At 42.9% G+C, this 20,149-nt stretch overlaps 1 protein-coding gene across 5 annotated transcripts in view; it reads left to right on the top strand.

Annotated features, from left to right (window-relative positions):
- Positions 1-20,149, top strand: part of SLC9A8 (solute carrier family 9 member A8) — a 55,933-nt gene that overhangs the window by 18,712 nt on the left and 17,072 nt on the right. For all 5 annotated transcript variants that reach the window (XM_083508102.1, XM_083508099.1, XM_083508098.1 and 2 more), the window contains exons 4-8: positions 7,821-7,879; positions 11,437-11,520; positions 12,609-12,710; positions 17,973-18,007; positions 19,310-19,453. In XM_083508102.1, the coding sequence (XP_083364228.1) occupies positions 7,821-7,879; positions 11,437-11,520; positions 12,609-12,710; positions 17,973-18,007; positions 19,310-19,453 (424 nt within the window). The remainder of the gene's footprint in view (positions 1-7,820; positions 7,880-11,436; positions 11,521-12,608; positions 12,711-17,972; positions 18,008-19,309; positions 19,454-20,149) is intronic.

Here is a 20,149-nt window from a genome sequence, read left to right as displayed (position 1 = left end):
GAGGTGTGAAGGCTGTGGTGAGACCACTGTTGAAAAAGGCATTATTGGATCCCATTGCCCTAGATAATTCTCAGACTGTGTCCACTGTTCTATTCTTGATTAAGGTCCTGGAACGTGGCACACAACCTCTTGCCTTTCTTGGATGAAGCTCACTATCTGAATTCTTTCCTATATGAGTTCAGGCCTGATTCTGGTTTGTTTAGGACCGACCAGGTGGATGAACTATGCAGGAACTGGACAGGGGAAGCACATGCCTGTTGGTTCTGCTGAACCTCTCATTGGCATATGATACCACCAGCCATATTACCCTTCAGGAGCTGTCCTCAAGGGGGAGGGATGTAGCTCAGTTGGTAGAGCACATGGGCTGAATCCAAAAAGATTCAATCCCTGGTATCTTCAGATAGGGCCGTGAAAGATTCCTTTGTGAAACCTTGGAGAGCCATTGCCAGTCAGTGTGAACCAAGGTGGGCAGCATTTAGACTTGCAGGATGTAAGCCCTGAGATCTACCAACTGGGAGCAGGCACAAAAGACATGTACCTAGAATTAAGGGATTCTGAGCCCATGAATTTGCTGCGAGTACCAGAACTGAGCTGAGCTCGTCGTCCTTCATCATAAAAAAAAAAAATGGTTACTGCCCCCTGGCTGTCATCTTCTTTCTTTCTTTCTTTCTTTCTTTCTTTCTTTCTTTCTTTCTGCAGCAAAAAAAGTATTTTTGGGGGGTGGGGCAGATTTATTTGTTGTTTTTTTAAAAAAACTGGAAGTCATAAATCCTATAGGAAATCACCCAGAGATCTACCAATAGATCTCTTATCTGCTTCCTGCCTGCCCTTGATGTAGATAGTACTGAGCCAATTTTTATTGCTAAATGGAAAAGCAGAAGTGGTTAGCAGAAGTGCTTTCACTATGACATGCAATGTACCTGCTAACTTTGGACTCAAAATGAAAGAGCTTGTTTCGGATCATATTTGGCACAAAAATAAAGAAACCAGATCTGTCCATTAAAGCTTTACTAATCTACCTCTGAAATGGTTCAGGCTGACCTCTCTAATTGTTTATTACAAAACTGAGATGTGCCTAGGAGCTGGGGAGGAGGGGCACCTTAATCTTGGTCAATCTTGGGTGCCACAACTATATTTTACTCTGGGGTAGTTGGTATTTGAAAGAGATACAGAAGTTCTTCCTTAAGGGTGTATGCTACTGAGCTTGCTCTGAGAACCTAATCTTTGTATCTTAAAATCTTACAGCTACTGCAAGATTATGAAGCATCTTCACTGTAGCGTAATGAGGGCTATTTCTGTCACTTGGAGAGTAAGAGATTGTCATCTTAAATCCAGATCAAACTCTGAGGCATTTGTGAATATGTTTGAAAAGTTCAGCAGCTGGATTCTGCTTACCCATTGGTTTGGCATGCTGGTGTAGCATTCCTGATTTCTGGGAGACTCTGCCTTCAAAGCGTGAGAGCGTGTGCCATTGTAATTTTATTTATTTATTTGGGAGTTTTTTTTATCCTGCCATGTGGTCACAGGGTGGATCGCAATATATCAAAAAAACATACAATGACATACAACTCAAGAGCATCTGTTAATAAAAGCACAATTTAGGAATTCAGCACTGCAAATTCAGTATGCATATCCCGTAAACAAGAACAGAAGACTGAATTTGCATCTAGTGGAAATAAAAAAAAATAAAAAAATTGTCCAGTAGCACCTTAGAGACAAACTAAGTTTGTTCTGGGTATAAGTTTTGCATGCACACGAAAGCTTATAGCCAGAACAAACTTAGTTGGTCTCTAAGGTGCTACTGGACAATTTTTTAATTTTATTTTTTTATTTTGACTGCATCAGACCAACACGGCTACCTACCTGAATCTTTCATCTAGTGGTTATAGAACAGACGTGACATATTCTGCTGAGTTTACTATCTTGATAGACAGTTATATGGAAGACGGGATGTAAGCAACTTTTAATTCTAAACAAAGGAGCGTTTTGTTTAATTCCCTTAGTGTGAGAGCATCAAGTTCTCCTTTTTCTTATTAACTTTTATTTGCACGAATTTTCCTGGAAGTTCCTTCAGTAGGAGTCTTATGTTCATACTGATTGCAATCTCATTTGGAGGGAGGAATGCAAGGATTACGTTTCGGGCAAGTTCTCCTCTCAGTTTCCTCAGGAATCCTGTATGTTGTAACATTTTTAGTGTTGTATCAACAGGATCCTGACTTCAAAGCAGTTTACTTGTTGAATAAGCAGGGTATGAGTTTTTCCTTTCCCTCCCAACTCCTTACTGGAAATTTGGCTTCCGGGTCCAACCACTGTTTCACAATAAGGGTTGTTACAAACTCCCTCTGCCAAAGAGATCCAAATTTGCATGCCAGGAACGCTTACATTCTACGCTCAAGCTAAGTTATTTGCATGACCTTCGAGGGATAAAATTCATTGTCATTGAAGAGCTTGTTTTAGAAGCAGGTTTTTATTGTTGTTATTTCTTTGTACTACTGTAGTTTCTTCCTCCCAAACTCCTTACCGTTGGTAACATTGCAAGGTAATCTGGTTATAATTTTGCCATCATCCTAAGAGGTCCAGTTTAGGGTCAGCCTAGTATTAGGCAGAAGGAGGTGACTGCCTCAGGAGGCAGGTTCTTGGTGTATCCACATGGTCTATCCTTGGTCACCATAATTAGCACGCTGCCTTAGGTGTGCTGGAGGATTGCTATCCTATTTTGGAGGTTGCATTAAGTTTCAGCTGGCAGCACTAGTGGTGCACGTGCTGGGGGCAGAGCCACCATCCCAACACCACCGTCGCCACTACGTACCTGAGCTGGGTGTAGCTGGAGTTGCATAGGTACATTGGCAGGAATGTTAGATTGGATCTGTTGGGGCATGCACACAGCCCCAGCCTTGCCACCACCCAGCCCCATCCATGTATAAAGCAGTGAAGCTAGTGTTGGAAAAACAGTTCCCACCACATGGGCTGCTGATGGTTGCTAGTCCAGTTGCCTTCTGTAAGTGGACTGGGGCTGTAGTGATACGCTGTCCTTTTCCACAGGCAGCAAATAGTCTTGGGCTTGCCCTGGTTCAACTGGATACACTTTCCCCCTGCATTCAAGATATCCCATTGCAGTATTGCAGAAGGCGACCATTGAAGATCTCTATTCTAGTCAAAGTGGTGGAAGTGCTAATCCCATTAGTCTCCTGTGCTTCTGCCTTCTTAAGCCTCTGTGTGCGCAAATTTTTCTAGTGCTCTGCAATGGTGCAGTTACTACTGAATATTACTAGGGATGGTTCCTCATGGACCACATTGGGTTGGCACAGAAATAAAACCAGCCGCTTCCCTCAGAATTTGTAAATTGCTGAGCTTATTTGCGAGCCAGTCCAAAGTTCCCGTTGAAATCAATGGGGATATTTGAAAGAGGCTGCAGCTTTGAATGTAGCTGGGGGGATGGGATAGCTGGGCGACCTTAACTCCATCCCAGAGCACATGCATTGCATGCAGAGGGTCCCAGTTTCAGCCACTTAAAACCCAGTTAAAAGGGTCAGGTATTAAGTGATGGATCAGAATTCTTCTTGAGATCCCAGGAGTACAAACACTGGGTTTGATGGGCAAAAGGCAGCTTCCTATGTTTCTAGACTCCTTGAGGCAAGAAGTTACTCAGCGGTAACCACTATTTGCTCCGCACCGGCTATTTTGGGACTGAATGGGGAGGTAAACTGAGAACTCTTCTCTAATTTGGCTTCCAATCTGAGCTGGAGAACAACTGAGGGCCTTCTCATTCTTTCCTTTGTGATGAGCATTGTTAAGCACTCAGATCTTGTTTCTGAACCTCCGCCTTGTGAATTTTGCTGGTTTCTCTTTTTACAAAAGCAACAACCACTTTTATGTGGTTGATGGAAAGTATTTAATTGATTTTACTGGTGTTTTTTAATTGGCTGGTTTTTATGTTTGCCTGAGGCAGAATTTGTGGTAACCTATGTTGGATTTGCACTTGGTCTCCTATCCACATCCTGGTCTGTCCCAGGCTAAATGTGTTTTGGAGCATTTTGAAAAGCTTACAAAAGAAGTTGGTATCATAACAGCTGGTATGTTGAAGTGTGTGTGTTTAGCAGCAGGTTTCAAAATTGGTTGAACAGGCTTAATGTAGCAGGTTCTATTCTTCGACAGATGAATGCGTAATACATAAGAGATTAAAGTAAAATGTGTATGGGGAACGAAAGCATTAATTATGAACAGTTATGGAAAATGTGTCACTCTTGAGATTTCAAGCAATCAGCTATGTTATGACATTTCCCACAGTTCACTCAGTGCAGAAGTGACACATCAAGCATAGTTTGGAACAAGTTGTCTCTCGTTTTGTTCTCGATAAAAGCTTGCCAGCCAGTGACTAGGCAGAAGATTACATGGCAAAATTCAGATACCTTCCTATCAGTTGCTGAATCTTATTGTTTAAGCAATATTCTTGGTTTCTCCTGTGGATTTGCTTTCTATCACATCCTTCCTGCTGGCTAGGAGATTCCACCCATTCCAAAATAAGCTCACCTGTCCCATTTTACATGCATACCTTTGTAGCTTTCTATGGAAATGCCTGCAGGGCATCATGTTCTACGCTTAGGAAACTCTTCAGTTGGAATCTCTCTGATTTCATAAGACTTCTTAACTAAAAAAGAAAGAAAGCAAACTCTTCTCAGCACTGTGGGTTGTGGAAAATAGACTGAGCTGTTCAACACGGCCTGCCAAGTTTGGAAATGTAGGTCTTCTCTTCCAGCCTATGAAATGCAAATGTGACCAAAGCCTTGTTAACAATTTTTAAGGACAAAGTAAGCATAACCTGTTTTAAGTTTGCAGGGTATCTGGAAAGCTTGCCTACAGTTCTGAACTGAAGGGGTAGTTGTCAAGCCCCACACTGGACAAAAGGTTCTTGCATTGCAGGGGTCCCTTCTGATTCCAAGTTTCTATGAATATCTGGAAAGTGGCAGATTAGAGAAGGCTCAGTTGACGCTGTTCCATTTGATTGGCTGGTTTTGGCTGTATGTTCCTTGGAGGAAGGCTGACTTTGCTAGAATTAGTGAGAATCAGCCCCACATAGCTTCTGCTTCTCAACTATTTCTTTATTTGTAAGATCTATATGACCTGTGCCTCGTAACATGTGATCTTAGGGTGGGTCACAACAAACAGCATAAGCAGGTAAAACAAAAATGCTGTTTAAAATGAAAATCCACAAAATATTGCAACAACCCAGTCTTGAACAGACAGTTACCCAAAGGCTTGCTGGAAAAGAAATGCCTTTCACAAGTAAATGTAAGGCTTCTTCTTATTCCTGTGTTTAAAAGATTAAGAGAAAAATTCTGTTGCATCACACACTGCTTTCTTTTTGGTTTGTAGCTGCACTTCTCCCCCCCCCCCCTTGCACTTTTAAGGGGTCATCCTATACTGACACTTAGAAGGTTGTCCCTGAAAGAGAAACAAGCTTCATATTTTCACAGTATATTGCGTTACAACACATTTATCAGGAGTGGCTCATTTGATGCTCTTTTGATCACTTCTGTAGGTCAGAGTGACATCTGCCTGTTCTAAAAATACCCTTCCAAACTCTCACTTCCAGTTCTCAAACCATATCTTCCAGAGTTAGAATAAAGAATCGCTCCTGCATCCTAACACATGCTTTTCTGTGTCAAAGTAAATCCAAGCATTCCCCCACCCACACTTATGTGTGATTGCCTCGTGCCCGAGCAGCGTCAGGAAATAAATAAATGATTGAATTCAAACCCGGAAATGGTGGGAGAGGGCTAGAGAGGCCTCGTGGCTTGCAAGAAGACCCTCCCCAGAGCCCAGAGAGACCAGAGGCGCAGCAGGGTTTGTTTACGCTTCTCAGCGTCCATGCCTGACAGCTGATGTGCGGGGTAGCTCAGCAGCAGTAGCTGCTTTCCCTTGCATCCTCCAGCCCCTGTCAGCCCCAGAACTTCAATTCTAGTTGTGGATATTTGGGGATACAGTATTTTCTGTGTGGATTGAAGTGACAGAGTGGCCAAAATGGTGATTAGAGGGTGCCCCCCACTTTACGTGATTTCACTTATGTGGGGGGAGGGCAGAATCTTGTACAAACTATAGGTGCCAGACAGACCTGCAGAGATCTCAGTTGAGTTAGAACAGTGGTTCTCAAAAGGTGAGGCAGGAGAGGATGGCAAGTGCAGTGGGAAGATTCAAGGACAATCAAAGAAGCATTTAAATAGTGTTGTGTAGTGTAGTTTTGTGTAGATAGACAGACAGACAGACAGACAGATACAACAGTGTATGGATAGATTTTTTTTTCCAAATTAGAGCAAGAATATTGGCTATTCTGCACTTCTGTCCAACATATTGTGGGTGAACAGGAGTTTTCAACTCTTACAGTTCAGAAATGAGAGAGATTTCTTTGTGTTGATGAGGATATGAGAGTTTGTCTCAAATTAGACCTAAGGTAAATGAGATCACCTCTCAAACAAGTTCACACCTCTCATTGAGTTTGTCTGCATACGTAAGGTACACATGTAAAAGGCTTGTTTATAATTATATTTTGGGAATGTTCTTATGCAGTTGCATTGTTTTGTATTTTCTGGGTGTTCATATTATGGAGTGGTTATGTTTTATATTATAAATCAAGCATTGCTAGGAGTAGTTTCTTTTTGTTTTCCAATGCATTTTTTATCAATGAAAAATTGGTGTGGGGTGAGCAAATTTTTATTCTGAAAGTGTGGCCCAGAGAAAAAAGTTTAAGAACAACTAAGTTAGAAGGAGGAGTTAGAAGGTTCCTTCCTTGAGAGTTTAGAGGAAGAAGGAATGAACTATTAAGGAAGAGAAACCAAGGCATTACCAATCCAGTGGAGCAATGACTTCTCCTTCCACTAAATGTTTTGAAGCAGGAGGTTGTTTTCTGCAGTCAGGCTACCAGGTGGTTGTTTCAAGTGTGCAATAGGGGAACTGAGGCCAAGAGATCTCCTTTTAGCCTCCCTTTTTTCCTTCTGGGTTGCAAGGATTTCCTGGATATAAGGTGGCAGGGAATACCATAAGGCTATGCATCTCCTGGAGCCCTGGCTATTTTGTACTCTGCCTAAAAACATAGGTGGAGAAGGAAAATGAGTGGAAAGGGGAGGAGAATGAGCAAAGCTCACTGAATCTGTACTGACATCGATTGAAAACAACAACAGCAACAAAAATCCATCAGCAGCTGATGTTAACAATAATAGTCTATGAACCATGTTTATACATTAATATAAGCAGTTTAAATAGGTATCTAAATGAAATGGACGATGATAAGCTATGTGTGCAGACTTAATAATATGCTGCCATTTATATTTTGCTATTATAGTCATGTTTTCAAACAGTTTGTTCTTGATCCTTTTGGCTCCCGAAAGCCGCAAACCCAGAAGTGACTGTTTCAGTTTGCAAACTATTTCTGGAAGCCGAACGTCCAACGGGGCTTCTGCAGCTTCTGATTGGCTGCAGGAGCTTCCTGCAGCCAGTCAGAAGCAGCTCTTTGGTTTCTGAACGCTTTGGAAGTCAAACAGACTTCTGGAATGGATTCCGTTCGACTTCCGAGGTACAACTGTATTTGCATGAAATGTATTATCATTGCCTGGATTGTGGAATTGTGTTTTGGAGCTGGGGTGGGCTGAGTCATAGTTGCGATGTGCACAGGATTGTCCTTTGGGTGAGGCGACACCACTCTAAATCTTTGGGTTCACAAAAAATCTTTGTGTTCACACAAAACTGAGCACCTGAACACTCTGATGGGTCAAGTTCACTCTGATTTTCACGTTTCACATTGTGCTTTTCTCTCTTTCTCCTTTTAGGTATCCTCATGGGAGCATTTATAAAAATTATAGAAGCTCAAAAGCTAGCCAACTGGAAGGTACTCCGACAACATTTTAAACTTCTTGGGTTTTTTTTAACATATCTTTTATGCTGCGCTTAATTTGAGCAAGCCAAAGAAGTGCTTTGTATCCCTGAAGCAGGACGAATCTTGCACTGGTCATCCCAGCCCAACAAAAGAAGCAGTAGCAGCAGCAGCTGCCTGGGGCATCACCATTTAAGAAGCACTGGGCTAGTCCAGGGGACTCGGAAAGGGGAATACAGTTGCCGCACCTACCCTCACCCCTGCCACACAGATGTTAGCACTCTGAGAGATGTGTGCCCCATTCCTAATAATTTTCTAGTTGCAGCTCATTTTCCTTCCCGCAGTTCAACAGTCTCCTCTCTCTCTCTCCCTCCCTCCTTCCTGCCCAGATGCAGGAGAGGATAGGAGGCAGGCAGCACAAGTTGTCACTTACGGTTCTGACATAGCTTAACTGGGCACTCTTCATCCTGGAAATGCTGCTAAAAACGAGCCGAATCAGTGAATGAAAAATAAAATCCAGTAGCTAAAAACTGTCCAGCATGTTCCTTTAAGGCATATGCACTTAGGTTCAACCCTACCTGTTTTGGGCACACCAGTCACACCAGCGGGGACTGGCTGGTGCATCTGAACCAAGCAGGATTGAACTCTCTGTGCAACAGCCACGGCTTCGCATGACATCATGTATGGTGCCACATAAGTCATAAGTTGTGGGGCAACTGGGCATGGTTTGGGGAAAACTGCCTTGGTGGGCCAAGTTTTGTCCATGGGCTGAACATTCCCCATCCCTGCTTTAAGTACTGCCTGCTCCCAACCAGCCCTATGCTCTTTTATACCTTTAACTACTACTTTTTGTATCTCGGGAGCATCTGTTGGGCTTCCGTTTCCCCACTACAGGCTGCTGCAGTTACACAGTGCTTTGACCCAGTCCGCTTTTGTCTAGTTTCAGAAACAGCTAGGGAAGGAAGTTTGCATACAAACAGATCAGTGCTAATCTAAGTGTTGTCCGCTTTGCCTAACTGCAGCTCTCCAGAATCTCCCAAGAAATATTTTGTGGTCCTATTACCTTGAAAGACCTTTAAACTGGAGGTGCTGGGGATCGTACTTGGAGCGGCAGATGTCATTACTTTATGGAATTGCCTTGCCGCAGGATGTGGGGATGGCCACCAGTTTTTATGGTTTTGGGAAGGGATTAAGAGGTGTTTAAAGGCGATTACTGTCTCCACCTCATGAATTACCTGGGGGTGGGCATTGCAAAAGGTGGGTGCTATAATAGAGCTTTTGACATTAGGGTGGGGATGGACACCCTGGTCCTTAATCCCAGCTATATTAAAGTATTGGGTTTCTCTGTTTATTTTTATGGGCAACTTTCACTTCCACCCTGGTGCAAAATAGCTCTTCACTGTGAAACAGGAAATAATCTGTCTAGACAATGAGATAATTCTCTCTACACTTTTTATATCACTATATCTCTTTATCTACCCCCCTTTTCCATCCATTTGATTCAATTCCCCATCCCACCTGTAATGGTTATATAACAATACCTAGTTGCTTAGATTTCTTTTTTAAGAATCATAATAAAAAATGTGGTCTACTTCTAATCACGAAATGTGTTCAGCTCTTTTTTAAAAAAGGGTTATCAGCACTTTACAAGCCTGATATTCAATTGGAATGACGGACTTTAAAAGTCAGCACTTAAAAAATCTGCAGCCCTATGTAATTTCCAGTACAAATGTTGTACTTGTAAATATAAAATGCAGGAGAAAGCCATGAGAAATTGACAAAATGGTTTTGCTGATGTCAGCTTGCAGCATTTAAAAAACAGAAAGTGTGGCAAATGACTGTTTAAAACCAATTTGTCTGAGTTAAGCTTTTTCCCCAACACCCACAATATGTGAGCTTTTAAGCTCCATCAATTATATTAATATCAGAGATTTGCAATATTTGGAGGAAAAAGCAGCTGTTAGTCCTTCCTGTGTAGCTTTGTGGATCACTGAATAACTTAGTATTTGAGGATTTGACCTGGAGCCACAATTCTGAGTTTCAAAACATCTTACTACACCCTCCCTGATTCCCCACTCTGCCCTAGAGCCACTATCTTGTCCTTCATTTTAGCTATGGAGTATCTACCTGACTCTTGTTCTTGACTTCCTTTTTGACCCCTCTCTATTGACTAGTTCCTTTGCTATTGCCTTTCTCCCTGGTGGGATCTCCACCTGTGCCTAGGTTACCTGTTTGGGCTAGTGAGCCAACGCTGAAAACACTTGAGGTTTCAGTGCTGGACCATTATAGATTGTGTGTTTTATGTATAGTTGTTTCCCTTAGTGGATTTGGGCAGAAAAAGGGGAAGCAGCCTGGGAAGTATCTGTTGCTACTAACTGACCTCTATGGCCCCTGAAGAATGAAGAATCTGTTGCTTGGGTCATGCAGCCTCAGAGAGTTGTTTAGGGTGCCTCCGCTATTTTGTGTGGCGGGTGGTGGTTCAGGCACATAAAGCTGGAACAATTAAAGTGGATTAAAGTACTCTGTCACTCTAGCACTACAAATCCACTTGAGAAAAGAAATCGACTTTTTGCGGTTAGGAAAGTGATGGAGAAATTTTGAACAGTGTGGGATGAATGGATGATGAAAGGGAAGACATATGAACGTTCATTGTTACATAATATCCCCACAAACAGATGCTCAGTAAAGATCAGATATAATCTAACGGGTCAGAATGTACACTCTTTCTTTAGTGTTTGTCAGAGAAAGGGAAATCTCTTAGCTCTGGACCAAGAAGTGACCATGCTGCTTTATAGTCCATTATAGTTCACCAGTAAAATGCCATTAAGAGTATTCCCAGCTGATGGTAGGTGTCATGACTGGGCTTTAGGAAAGGGGTGGTCCCTGTGGATTGTAAAACGTGGCATTTAAGACTTCTTGGTCAAAGCAAGCCTTTTGAAACATGCTTACTTTCTATAAGGAACCAGTGCAGATGCTGAGCTACAAGAACAATGTTATTTCCTGTATCTCATCTCTGCCTGGAATTTCTGCACCTGTTGTGGCCTCCACACTGTGGAAGGAGGACTTTCCATAGTATGGGAAGCCACCTTTGTCAATGTAGATAGCGCGCATCTGTGACAATCAGTGATAGAACCCATCACAGTTCCACATACATATTAAAGTTCCACTTATTACTGGTTGCATTTCTGATTCTGAAAGCCAAAGATAAGAATGCTTCAGTATTTCCTATAGTGAAATGTAGTTTTTTGCAGAACAGTAGGCTCACGTTCCCTCGCTATTTATTTGGATGCAGCAGTTCAAATTGTGCTTCCTTTTTTCAGTAATTGAATGAAAGGCAATTTAAAGGTAATCCTGAGGATGTTTGCTGCCCTAAAGCCCTCTTCATGGTGGGGAATGGGACAGATTAATATAAAATTCCTTTCCTAGTGTATTTGTTTCTTAAAATATTCCCATTTTGGTAGACGCTTCAAAAAAGCTGGAGTTGGGTTTGTTTGTTCCAGATGTGCTATCCTTTTAATTACAAATTTTGAAATTTCCTTCTCATATATCTTTTTGTCTACTGTATTTTACAGGAAGAAGAAATGTTTCGCCCAAATATGTTTTTCCTTCTTTTACTTCCACCAATTATATTTGAATCTGGGTATTCATTACACAAGGTGAGAAATCGTAGATCCTTTGTAGCTATGTTTGTGTCTTGGGCAGTGCTGTGATTACAGCTACATTGGAGTTGACAGGAGACATTCACTAAAATGTCATCATTTTATGTCAAGTGAATCTGAGGGTTGGCTCACACATCACTTAGCTACTAAAGTGCTGGAAACTCTTGGGAAAGACAAAATGTTAATTTCTCATCATGGTACCTCAATGATGTGATGGGCCATTCATACAAATTTGAACCAGCCCTTAAGAGAAGAACTTGGGTGATCCTAATATTGAGGCTTGTATCTTTCAGTACCATGACTTCATTACTTATGCCTTGATCAAAAAAAGTCAAAACCAAAGAGTGATCTAGTTCAGTCCTTTGTTGCAAGGCCTGACTATCTCCCTGCCCAATACCACCATTGCAGTCCACCAGATTCCACTAGATCCACTAAAGAAAGATTACAACAGGGCAGAATTCCAGAGTGCTTCCTGAAGTAAGGGAAAGAGAGTACCTTAGTCTTGGTTCATCTGGCTCAAATGCATTTAATAATCATATCACTACTGAACTGAGGAAGGGAAGCGCCAAGATTGTACCTCCTTGCATCAGCTACACAGGCAGGTTGTTGGGCGAGGTGGGTGGCAACAATCTGTTCCGCCAGCCAGTGATCTATTTCATCTTGGAGAAAGCCTTGTTTCTGCACACTGATTGCTCTCATCAGGGTGGGGCATGTAAGTGCCCCAGCAGCTTTAAAGCCAAACAGATGTGAATGCACTTGGTTCTTTGTTTGCTCTAATAGAATGAAAAAATGTCTGCACTTTGCAATTAGCTTCTAAGAACATGAGTGCTAGGCCTTCCTAAAAGTCAGCGCCCCTGGTTCTGAAAGCCCTGTCTGCTAATCTTGGCATGCATGGCTGAGCTCTGTTTACTTACTCATGGGCAAACACATTCTGTGCTTCTCCAATACATTCTTCTTTATGATTACTTCATGCGTTCAGAGGCTCAGCTTCCAGGTTCCGGATCTGAACCCAGATGATTGCTCACCCAGATTTAAGTCCTCTCTAAACTCACTATTGTTTGTTCCTCCCCTCCACCTGTTTTTAGGGCAACTTCTTTCAGAACATCGGCTCCATCACACTGTTTTCTGTGATTGGGACAGCAATTTCGGCTTTCATTGTCGGTGGAGGAATTTACTTCTTGGGTCAGGTGAGGTTGCCTGAGTGCATGCTGTTTGTAGTGGTGTGAAATATTGGGCCGCTGCTAAGGGCTGGGTCCTTTGACCCACATACAGGATTGTGGAAAGAAATGCTTGAAGACACTAGACTTTGTGGCGCTGGAAAGATTGGCATCTCAGACACACAACTAGCAAGCAGACTTGGGTCAGCATAGTAATAATAATACTAATAATAATTTATTATTTATACCCCGCCCATCTGGCTGGGTTTCCCCAGCCAGTCTGGGCGGCTTCCAAATGAATATTAAAAACAGTACAGCTTCAAACATTAAAAACTTCCCTAAAGAGGGCTGCCTTCAGATGACTTTTAAAAGTAAAATAGTTGTTTATTGCTTTGACATCTGCTGGGAGGGCGTTCCACAGGGCAGGCGCCACTACCGAGAAAGCCCTCTGCCTGGTTCCCTGTAACCTTACTTCTCGCAATGAGGGAACCGCCAGAAGGCCCTCGGTGCTGGATCTCAGTGTCCGGGCTGAACGATGGGGATGGAGACGCTCCTTCAGGTATACTGGACCGAGGCCATTTATGGCTTTAAAGGTCAGCACCAACACTTTGAATTGTGCTCGGAAACGTACTGGGAGCCAATGCAGATCTCTCAGAACCGGTGTTATGTGGTCCCGGCGGCCACTCCCAGTCACCAGTCTAGCTGCCGCATTCTGGATTAATTGCAGTTTCCAGGTCACCTTCAAAGGTAGCCCCACGTAGAGCGCGTTGCAGTAGTCCAAGCGGGAGATAACTAGAGCATGCACCACTCTGGCAAGACAGTCCGCGGGCAGGTAGGGTCTTAGCCTGCGTACCAGGTGGAGCTGGTAGACAGCTGCCCTGGACACAGAATTAACCTGTGCCTCCATGGACAGCTGTGAGTTCAAAATGACTCCCAGGCTGCGCACCTGTTCCTTCAGGGGCACAGTTACCCCATTCAGGACCAGGGAATCCCCCACACCCGCCTGCCCCCTGTCCCCCAAAAACAGTACTTCTGTCTTGTCAGGATTCAACCTCAATCTGTTAGCCGCCATCCATCCTCCAACAGTGTTTGGCTGTGATGACATTCGGGGTGCGGGGTTGGGCTGTTACTCTGGCTGATTTGTCAGGCAGATCAGTGTAATGTCAGACGCAACCTTCAGAAATCCACATTCCCTCTTGGACTGAACGTTGCATCGTACCAGGATCAAAATGTCTTTGGTGATGTTGATCTAGGAATAGGGCCAAGTTGAATGACATGAGGGATTCAGAAACGAGAGAACTACCTTCCCACAGGGGCAAAAAGCAAGGGACAAAATATCCAGAAGTGCTGAGGAAATTCTTTTTTAAAAAAATACTTTTTTAAAAGATAAATTTCATAGGTGTGTGTATACAGAAATTTTAGAGTAACTTGATGGCATATTAGAATATTCCCTTCCTTTTCCTCTCGAACCCCACCCCCCACCTGGGCATTCATAGAATTATAGGATTATAGAATTGGAAGGGACCATGAGGGTCATCTAGTCCAACCCCCTGTAATGCAGGAATCTTTTACCCAATGTGGGACTCAAACCCACAACCCTGAGATGAAGAGTTTCATGCTCTACTGACTGATCAGAAGCACCTTCAACAAGTTATCATCTCCATCTTACACATTACAGGTACAGTGGTACCTCGGGTTACGAACAGTCTTGCTTACGAACGCTTTGGGTTACGAACTCAACAAACCTGGGAGTAGGTGTCCCGGGTTGCGAACTTTGCCCCGGGATACGAATGCAATCCACTTGCAGGGCCACAGGAGGCCTATGTAGGGAATGCGTGCCTCAGGTTAAGAACGCTTTGGGTTAAGAATGGACTTCTGGAACGAATTAAGTTTGTAACCCGAGGTACCACTGTATTCAGCTTTTCATGCTCACCATGTTGGTATTTTACATGAGGAAGAAACAGCTGGTGATAACTGATGATAGTTATACTCAGAGTAGGCTCACTGAAATCAATGGACCTAAGTCCATTGATTTCACTGAGTCTGAGTATGACTAATGTTGTATACCACCCAGTTGTTGCTCCTCTGCCTTATGCTACTTTAAGCAGCTACTGTATTCTGAACTGCAGAGACTTTTAATAAATCCCAGTGCAAGGGGAAAGAAAGCAAATTTTTCACACCGGGGAACTCCTGGTAATTAATTACACCGCAGCAGGGACTGAATTCTTACCTAGCATCATGGTTAAGTCAACCCTGCCCTAGACTACGGTATCCCAGAGGGCCATTGTTCACAGAGGAGAAAGAGAGAGACTTTGCAATGTGTCCAGCAGTCTTTGCAAGGGAGTCATTGTAAGTCAACTTTTCATATCACTTTCATGTTGTGTTTGCCAAAAAATAATAATCATAATATCGTTTCTGCTATTTCGGCACCCAGGGCAATGTATAAAATACTGTTACAACTGTAAAGATAAAAATGTGGTATTTTACACCTTGAATAAAACCAATCATTGCAATGAAATGACTATAAATTTACAATTGTAAGCCAAAGCTAACAAAATAAATTTCAGTTGGGACTGATGCAAGGTTATGCACTTATGCAGGAAGAACCAGCTGTACAAAATTCAGCTCCCTCTGCCTCTCCTCTCATGCTCCAATCTAACTCATAGTTGCGGTGCCCCCGAGGCTTTGCACCCAGTGCAGCTGAACAGGTTTTGCGCTCCCCTAAATCTGCCTCTGCATGGTCTGGCTTATTCTTTTTTCTGAACGCAGGATCATGGTTTGTTTCATCCCAAACAGACCACAAGGGAAGCCACTTAGTGCTCGTAGTTTGAGTGAAACAAGCTTCAGGTAACAAAAGCCAGACCACAGCTTCTTTCCCAGTAGGAGTGGAGAAGGAGCGTTAACCACGATTTAATGTCGCAGGAGAACCAGCCTTTTTCAAGTGGTCATACATCTTCCTTGCTTTTGCCCTTCAGATCTGTTTCTTGTATAACAGCTTGCTTATATTATGAACATTGCAAAGTATGAGCAAGTAATTTGCTTCTTCTGCTTACGACTCATGCTTCTGCAAGCTAATGTGCTCTTTACTGTTGCCTTGCAGATATATTTTAATTAATTCGGATCTTCCCCCGTCCCTCATTAAAAGTGTTGTGTAACCTAAGTGGATAGCTTAGTCTCCTCATTTGAGCCCCTTCACCAATCACAGCATTGTCGCATTCATTGTCCCATACCAAGTTTAAGTCTTGCATTTACCCAGACATGTTTCCCAATGGGGCAAATAGCAGTTTCAGGAGAGAGGATTTATTTTAGGAAAATTGTGTAGACAAAAGGCTTAAGCCCCTTCCCTCGGTGCTATTACCCTAATCTCCCTCCTGCCCTCAGTAGCTGCTTCTCCCCTTCCCTTTTAAGGAAATACCAGGATATCTATTAATAGATTTCTTATGTCTTGTCCAGTTTGATTCCTAATGTGCCAAGAAAACCACCACCGCCCATTTTCGCACCCTGTAATTTATCATTTGTTGTAGTCAGCTGGGGATCAGTCCTTCTGTGGTCTTCTGATTCACCTCAGTAAAGCATCTCTTGACCACCTCATTCTCCATAGGCTTCTATGATCCATTTATTTCTGTTAGCGTCCCACTCTTGTGCATTTTATGTTAGCTGTCATTCCTGCAATGCAGGGGGTTGGGCTAGATGACCCTTGGGTCCCTTCCAACACTACAGTTCTATAATTCTATGTCATACTACATTTTATTCTATTTTATGTTAAGCATGATGGCAATATATAGCCTTCTGTGGCCCTCTTATTTTGTGCAATGGAGTCTAGGGAAGGGATGGGAAACCTCAGGCCCAGGTACCAAATGCATCCTTCCAGGCCTCTGTATCCGGCCCTTAGGACTCATGCCAGGCCCCCTTTGCCCTGCTCTGTGTCCACCTCAATAATGTGTACTTGAATGGGGCATAATTCCCCTGTTTGCCTAGATGGAGGGTTTGTCTGCCTGTCTGCTCCTCACCCCCTCTCTCTGGCACTTTCATGGTTAACTTCTGTCACACCCTTTGCTCCTCCCATTTCTTGCCTCTGGCTCCTCCCACCATAGGCATGCAACCTTCAGAAGGTTAGCCAAGAGGAAATATAGCTCTTGAGTTGGAAATGTTCCACCAACCCTTCTCTAGGTGTCAAAATTACATTTTGCCAGAAGCGAACCAGCTGTAAATCACACAGAGTAGGTGAAGTTAGCTCTTTATTAGAAAAACAGGATCGACACAGCAGTGCCAGGTCTAATGAGCCCAGCAAGTCCCTTGCTCTTCTGAAGCAGTTGCAGAGACTAAAGGTCCCCATCTTCCCACAGCTGCCTAAGTCTCCTCCTCTCCAGGGTTTTCCCCAGGCACTCTGAGACTGTGCCAGCATGCCTATCTTTGCTCTTCTCACTTCATGCCTCTACTGGTCCTGGGGGATCAATGGGAAGCAGAGCTGATCACAGCAAGAGGAAGAGACCCCCACGCTTCCTCACTAGCCTGACTCATCTTTACATCTTGGCCTCCCTCCTCTCCTGCTTGAGCTTATGATTCTGGATTTCTCTCTGCCACACACTCTTCCTGTTCACTAAGCCCTGTTACCTCTTCATCTTCCGGCACCTCCCCCCCCCCGGCTTCTCCCTCTGACCACTCGTCTTCATCCCACCACCACCACCCAGGCTCTGAGTCTTCTTCCCTTGGGGATTCCCTAGCTGGTTCCCCCCACAATTCCGCTGCATCCAACCAGCCCATGACACATTCATTAGCATTTAACTTGTATGCATTGGAAAAAAATAAAAATTAAACAGAGGGCGGAAAGGGGGCAGGTGTCCGGGAAAAGGGACTTTGTCAATCCCACCTGCTATTGAACCTAGTGTGTTTTGACAATTTTAGCTATAGACACATAAGTTGTGGGATTACTGTACTGTCTAATACTATACCTGATCATGTTTTGGTTCATTTTTTAAACAAAATTGCTGTAGCAAGCTGTGCTGCTTCTTTATGCTTCTCTGAACAGTAAATTAAGATTCTGATAACCTGTAATGCCAAATAGTTATCTGGTCTTCAGTGTTCTCAGTCTTTTACAGAATCTGCTTTTCACACTATGGCAGTATATAAATTAATTAGGATGTATGAGCTGCAACTGTAAGAGTTCTCATTTGTCAGAATTTTATAGGATGCATGCTTCTTTCATGGCACAAAAATACAAGTTTTTTAAAAGCACAAAAGTTAATTTTTTAAAAGTCTTTTTTTCTGTTTTTGTTGCTTTCCCCCCTCTAGGCTGACGTTATTTATAAGCTCAACATGACTGACAGGTAAGCTTTTGGCAGAATCTGTGTCATTATCTATTATTTGTGTAAGAGATTCTCCAAAATGATACCTCTTGATGAAATTGGTACTTATTTGAAGAGTGGTTAGCAGATCCTCGAAAGGTGGGAACCCAGCTACCTGCAACCACAGCTCATTCCATGCTGATTCAGTTCTCAGCTATGGCTAATGTGGAAATTTGTGCCAGGGAGGGCAGGGGATGCGGGAGAAGGAGGACACAATTCTGTACCGAGCCCTTCCAGTCTATTAATTGTTGATAAGAAGTCACCTTAGTTTCATCTGCACCACTCTGTTCTGTATTAATTACAACGTTTCAGTTGGCTTGTTATTAAGCATCACTTAATAGTGATGCTTTGTGTCTAAAGAGAAATGGCATGGTTAACCATTGCAAATACTGCTCCCTTAGGGAAAGTGGGATCTACCCTCAACCAGCCCCCACTTGCATGCCTTCATACCTACAACCAATCCAAGGAGCAGGACAGCCTATCAACTTCTTCCTTCTTAAACTCTGTGTTATGCTTGTAGATCTCAGTAGAGAGGAGGGTGGAGACAAAACTAGAATTAGTTGGCTATGCCTGCCATTGCCTCAGGCTGCACCTGCTGTTGGTGTCCTTGCCTTCTGCCCTACCCTCCCAGGGGGTACAAGCCACTACTGCTAAATATGAGGGACGTTTGATCAAAAATATGTACTTGCAAAAGCAGAAGTGCAACTGCTGAGAAATCTGAAAAGCAGGTGTAAATGATTTCTCAGCTTATGATTATCACTGGCGAGATAATGCCTGCCGGTTTTCACTCAGATCTGGCCAGTTAATGGGTAGCAGAACTTTCCCAGCAGCTTCTTTCTTTGTTAACAGTGCCCTGTTCTTTAAAACTTCTACTTCTTCTTCTTCTTCTTGTTGTTGTTGTTGTTGTTGTTTTTATTATTATTATTATTATTATTATTATTTGTACCCCACCCATATGACTGGGTTACTTCAGGATGCTCACAACCTTCATTTTGAATTAGTAACATGGTGAGAATCAGTTCAAAGTGACACACACATTTGATCTGGTAATAGTTTATTTCACTTAACAGATTGATCAAAAGGATTTTGAAAAGGATATTGCCACTTAGTTTTTGGTAGCTGTTGTCTTCTGGTGTGAAAAGTCACTTCTGTTAAAACTGATTTATTTTTTTTAATCCATTGATGCATCCCAGGACTGCTCAGCGATGCTTATTATTACATGCACTGTAGCGTTAAATAGTTCAAAAACAATGCTTACACTTTTGTTTATTCCTTTTTGTACAGCTTTGCTTTTGGCTCCCTGATCTCCGCTGTCGATCCAGTAGCTACCATTGCTATCTTTAATGCTCTCAATGTGGATCCTGTGCTTAACATGTTGGTCTTTGGGGAAAGTATTCTCAATGATGCTGTCTCAATTGTGTTAACAAAGTAAGTACATGCCATAATGTTCCTCTTTGCTTGTCAGGGAGTTGTGTTTTTTGGCTGCAGCATTTTGCTGTCAGAACCCCCCCCCTTTGCCTCCAGATAACATATGAAATAGCCCTATTCCCCAAGTGTACTTAGCTTTATGACCTGATGCTTTGTTTATAATCCCAAGGGTCTCAGCCTTCCAGTTTTATTCACCTCCAATGTCCTGATCTGCCTTTTTTCCTTTGATCCCTGCTTACACACAGAATGCTTCCCTCCCACATTCTCACCTGCCTTGTTGATCAAAGGAAAGAGCACCTTCTTTTTTTGTAGATAATATTTTCCAAGGAGGCAGGATCTATCCAGCATTGTAACACACACACACAGAAAGAGAGAGAGAGAGTGTGTGTGTGTGTCCGGGCCTTCTGCTGGTGGGTTTATTCTTAAAAAGTGCATCTCCTCTTTGCTTAGACATATTCCCATCTATTTAGTTGCAGCGGGCATCTTCCTGGCTTATTTTGTACCATTGCTTAAGAGCATCACAAAAAGCGAAGCTAGACTTCCAGATTATTGTTGTTTTTTTCAGTAGAGTTGTGTTTCCCCCTGGGGGGGGATTGCATCAGCACTTGATTTAATGCCTCTTGACATTCTACTTGTTATATCACAGTAAAAGCATTTTAAGAGCAGTTTCAACAAAGAAATAGAGGTTGATGAGGT

This window comes from Podarcis liolepis (genome assembly GCF_965112155.1).
Source record: "Podarcis liolepis genome assembly, chromosome: 6".
NCBI classification, from domain to species: Eukaryota; Metazoa; Chordata; class Lepidosauria; order Squamata; family Lacertidae; genus Podarcis; species Podarcis liolepis.
Note: the sequence above shows the minus strand (reverse complement) of the source record. Positions and strands in the feature narration are given on the sequence as shown.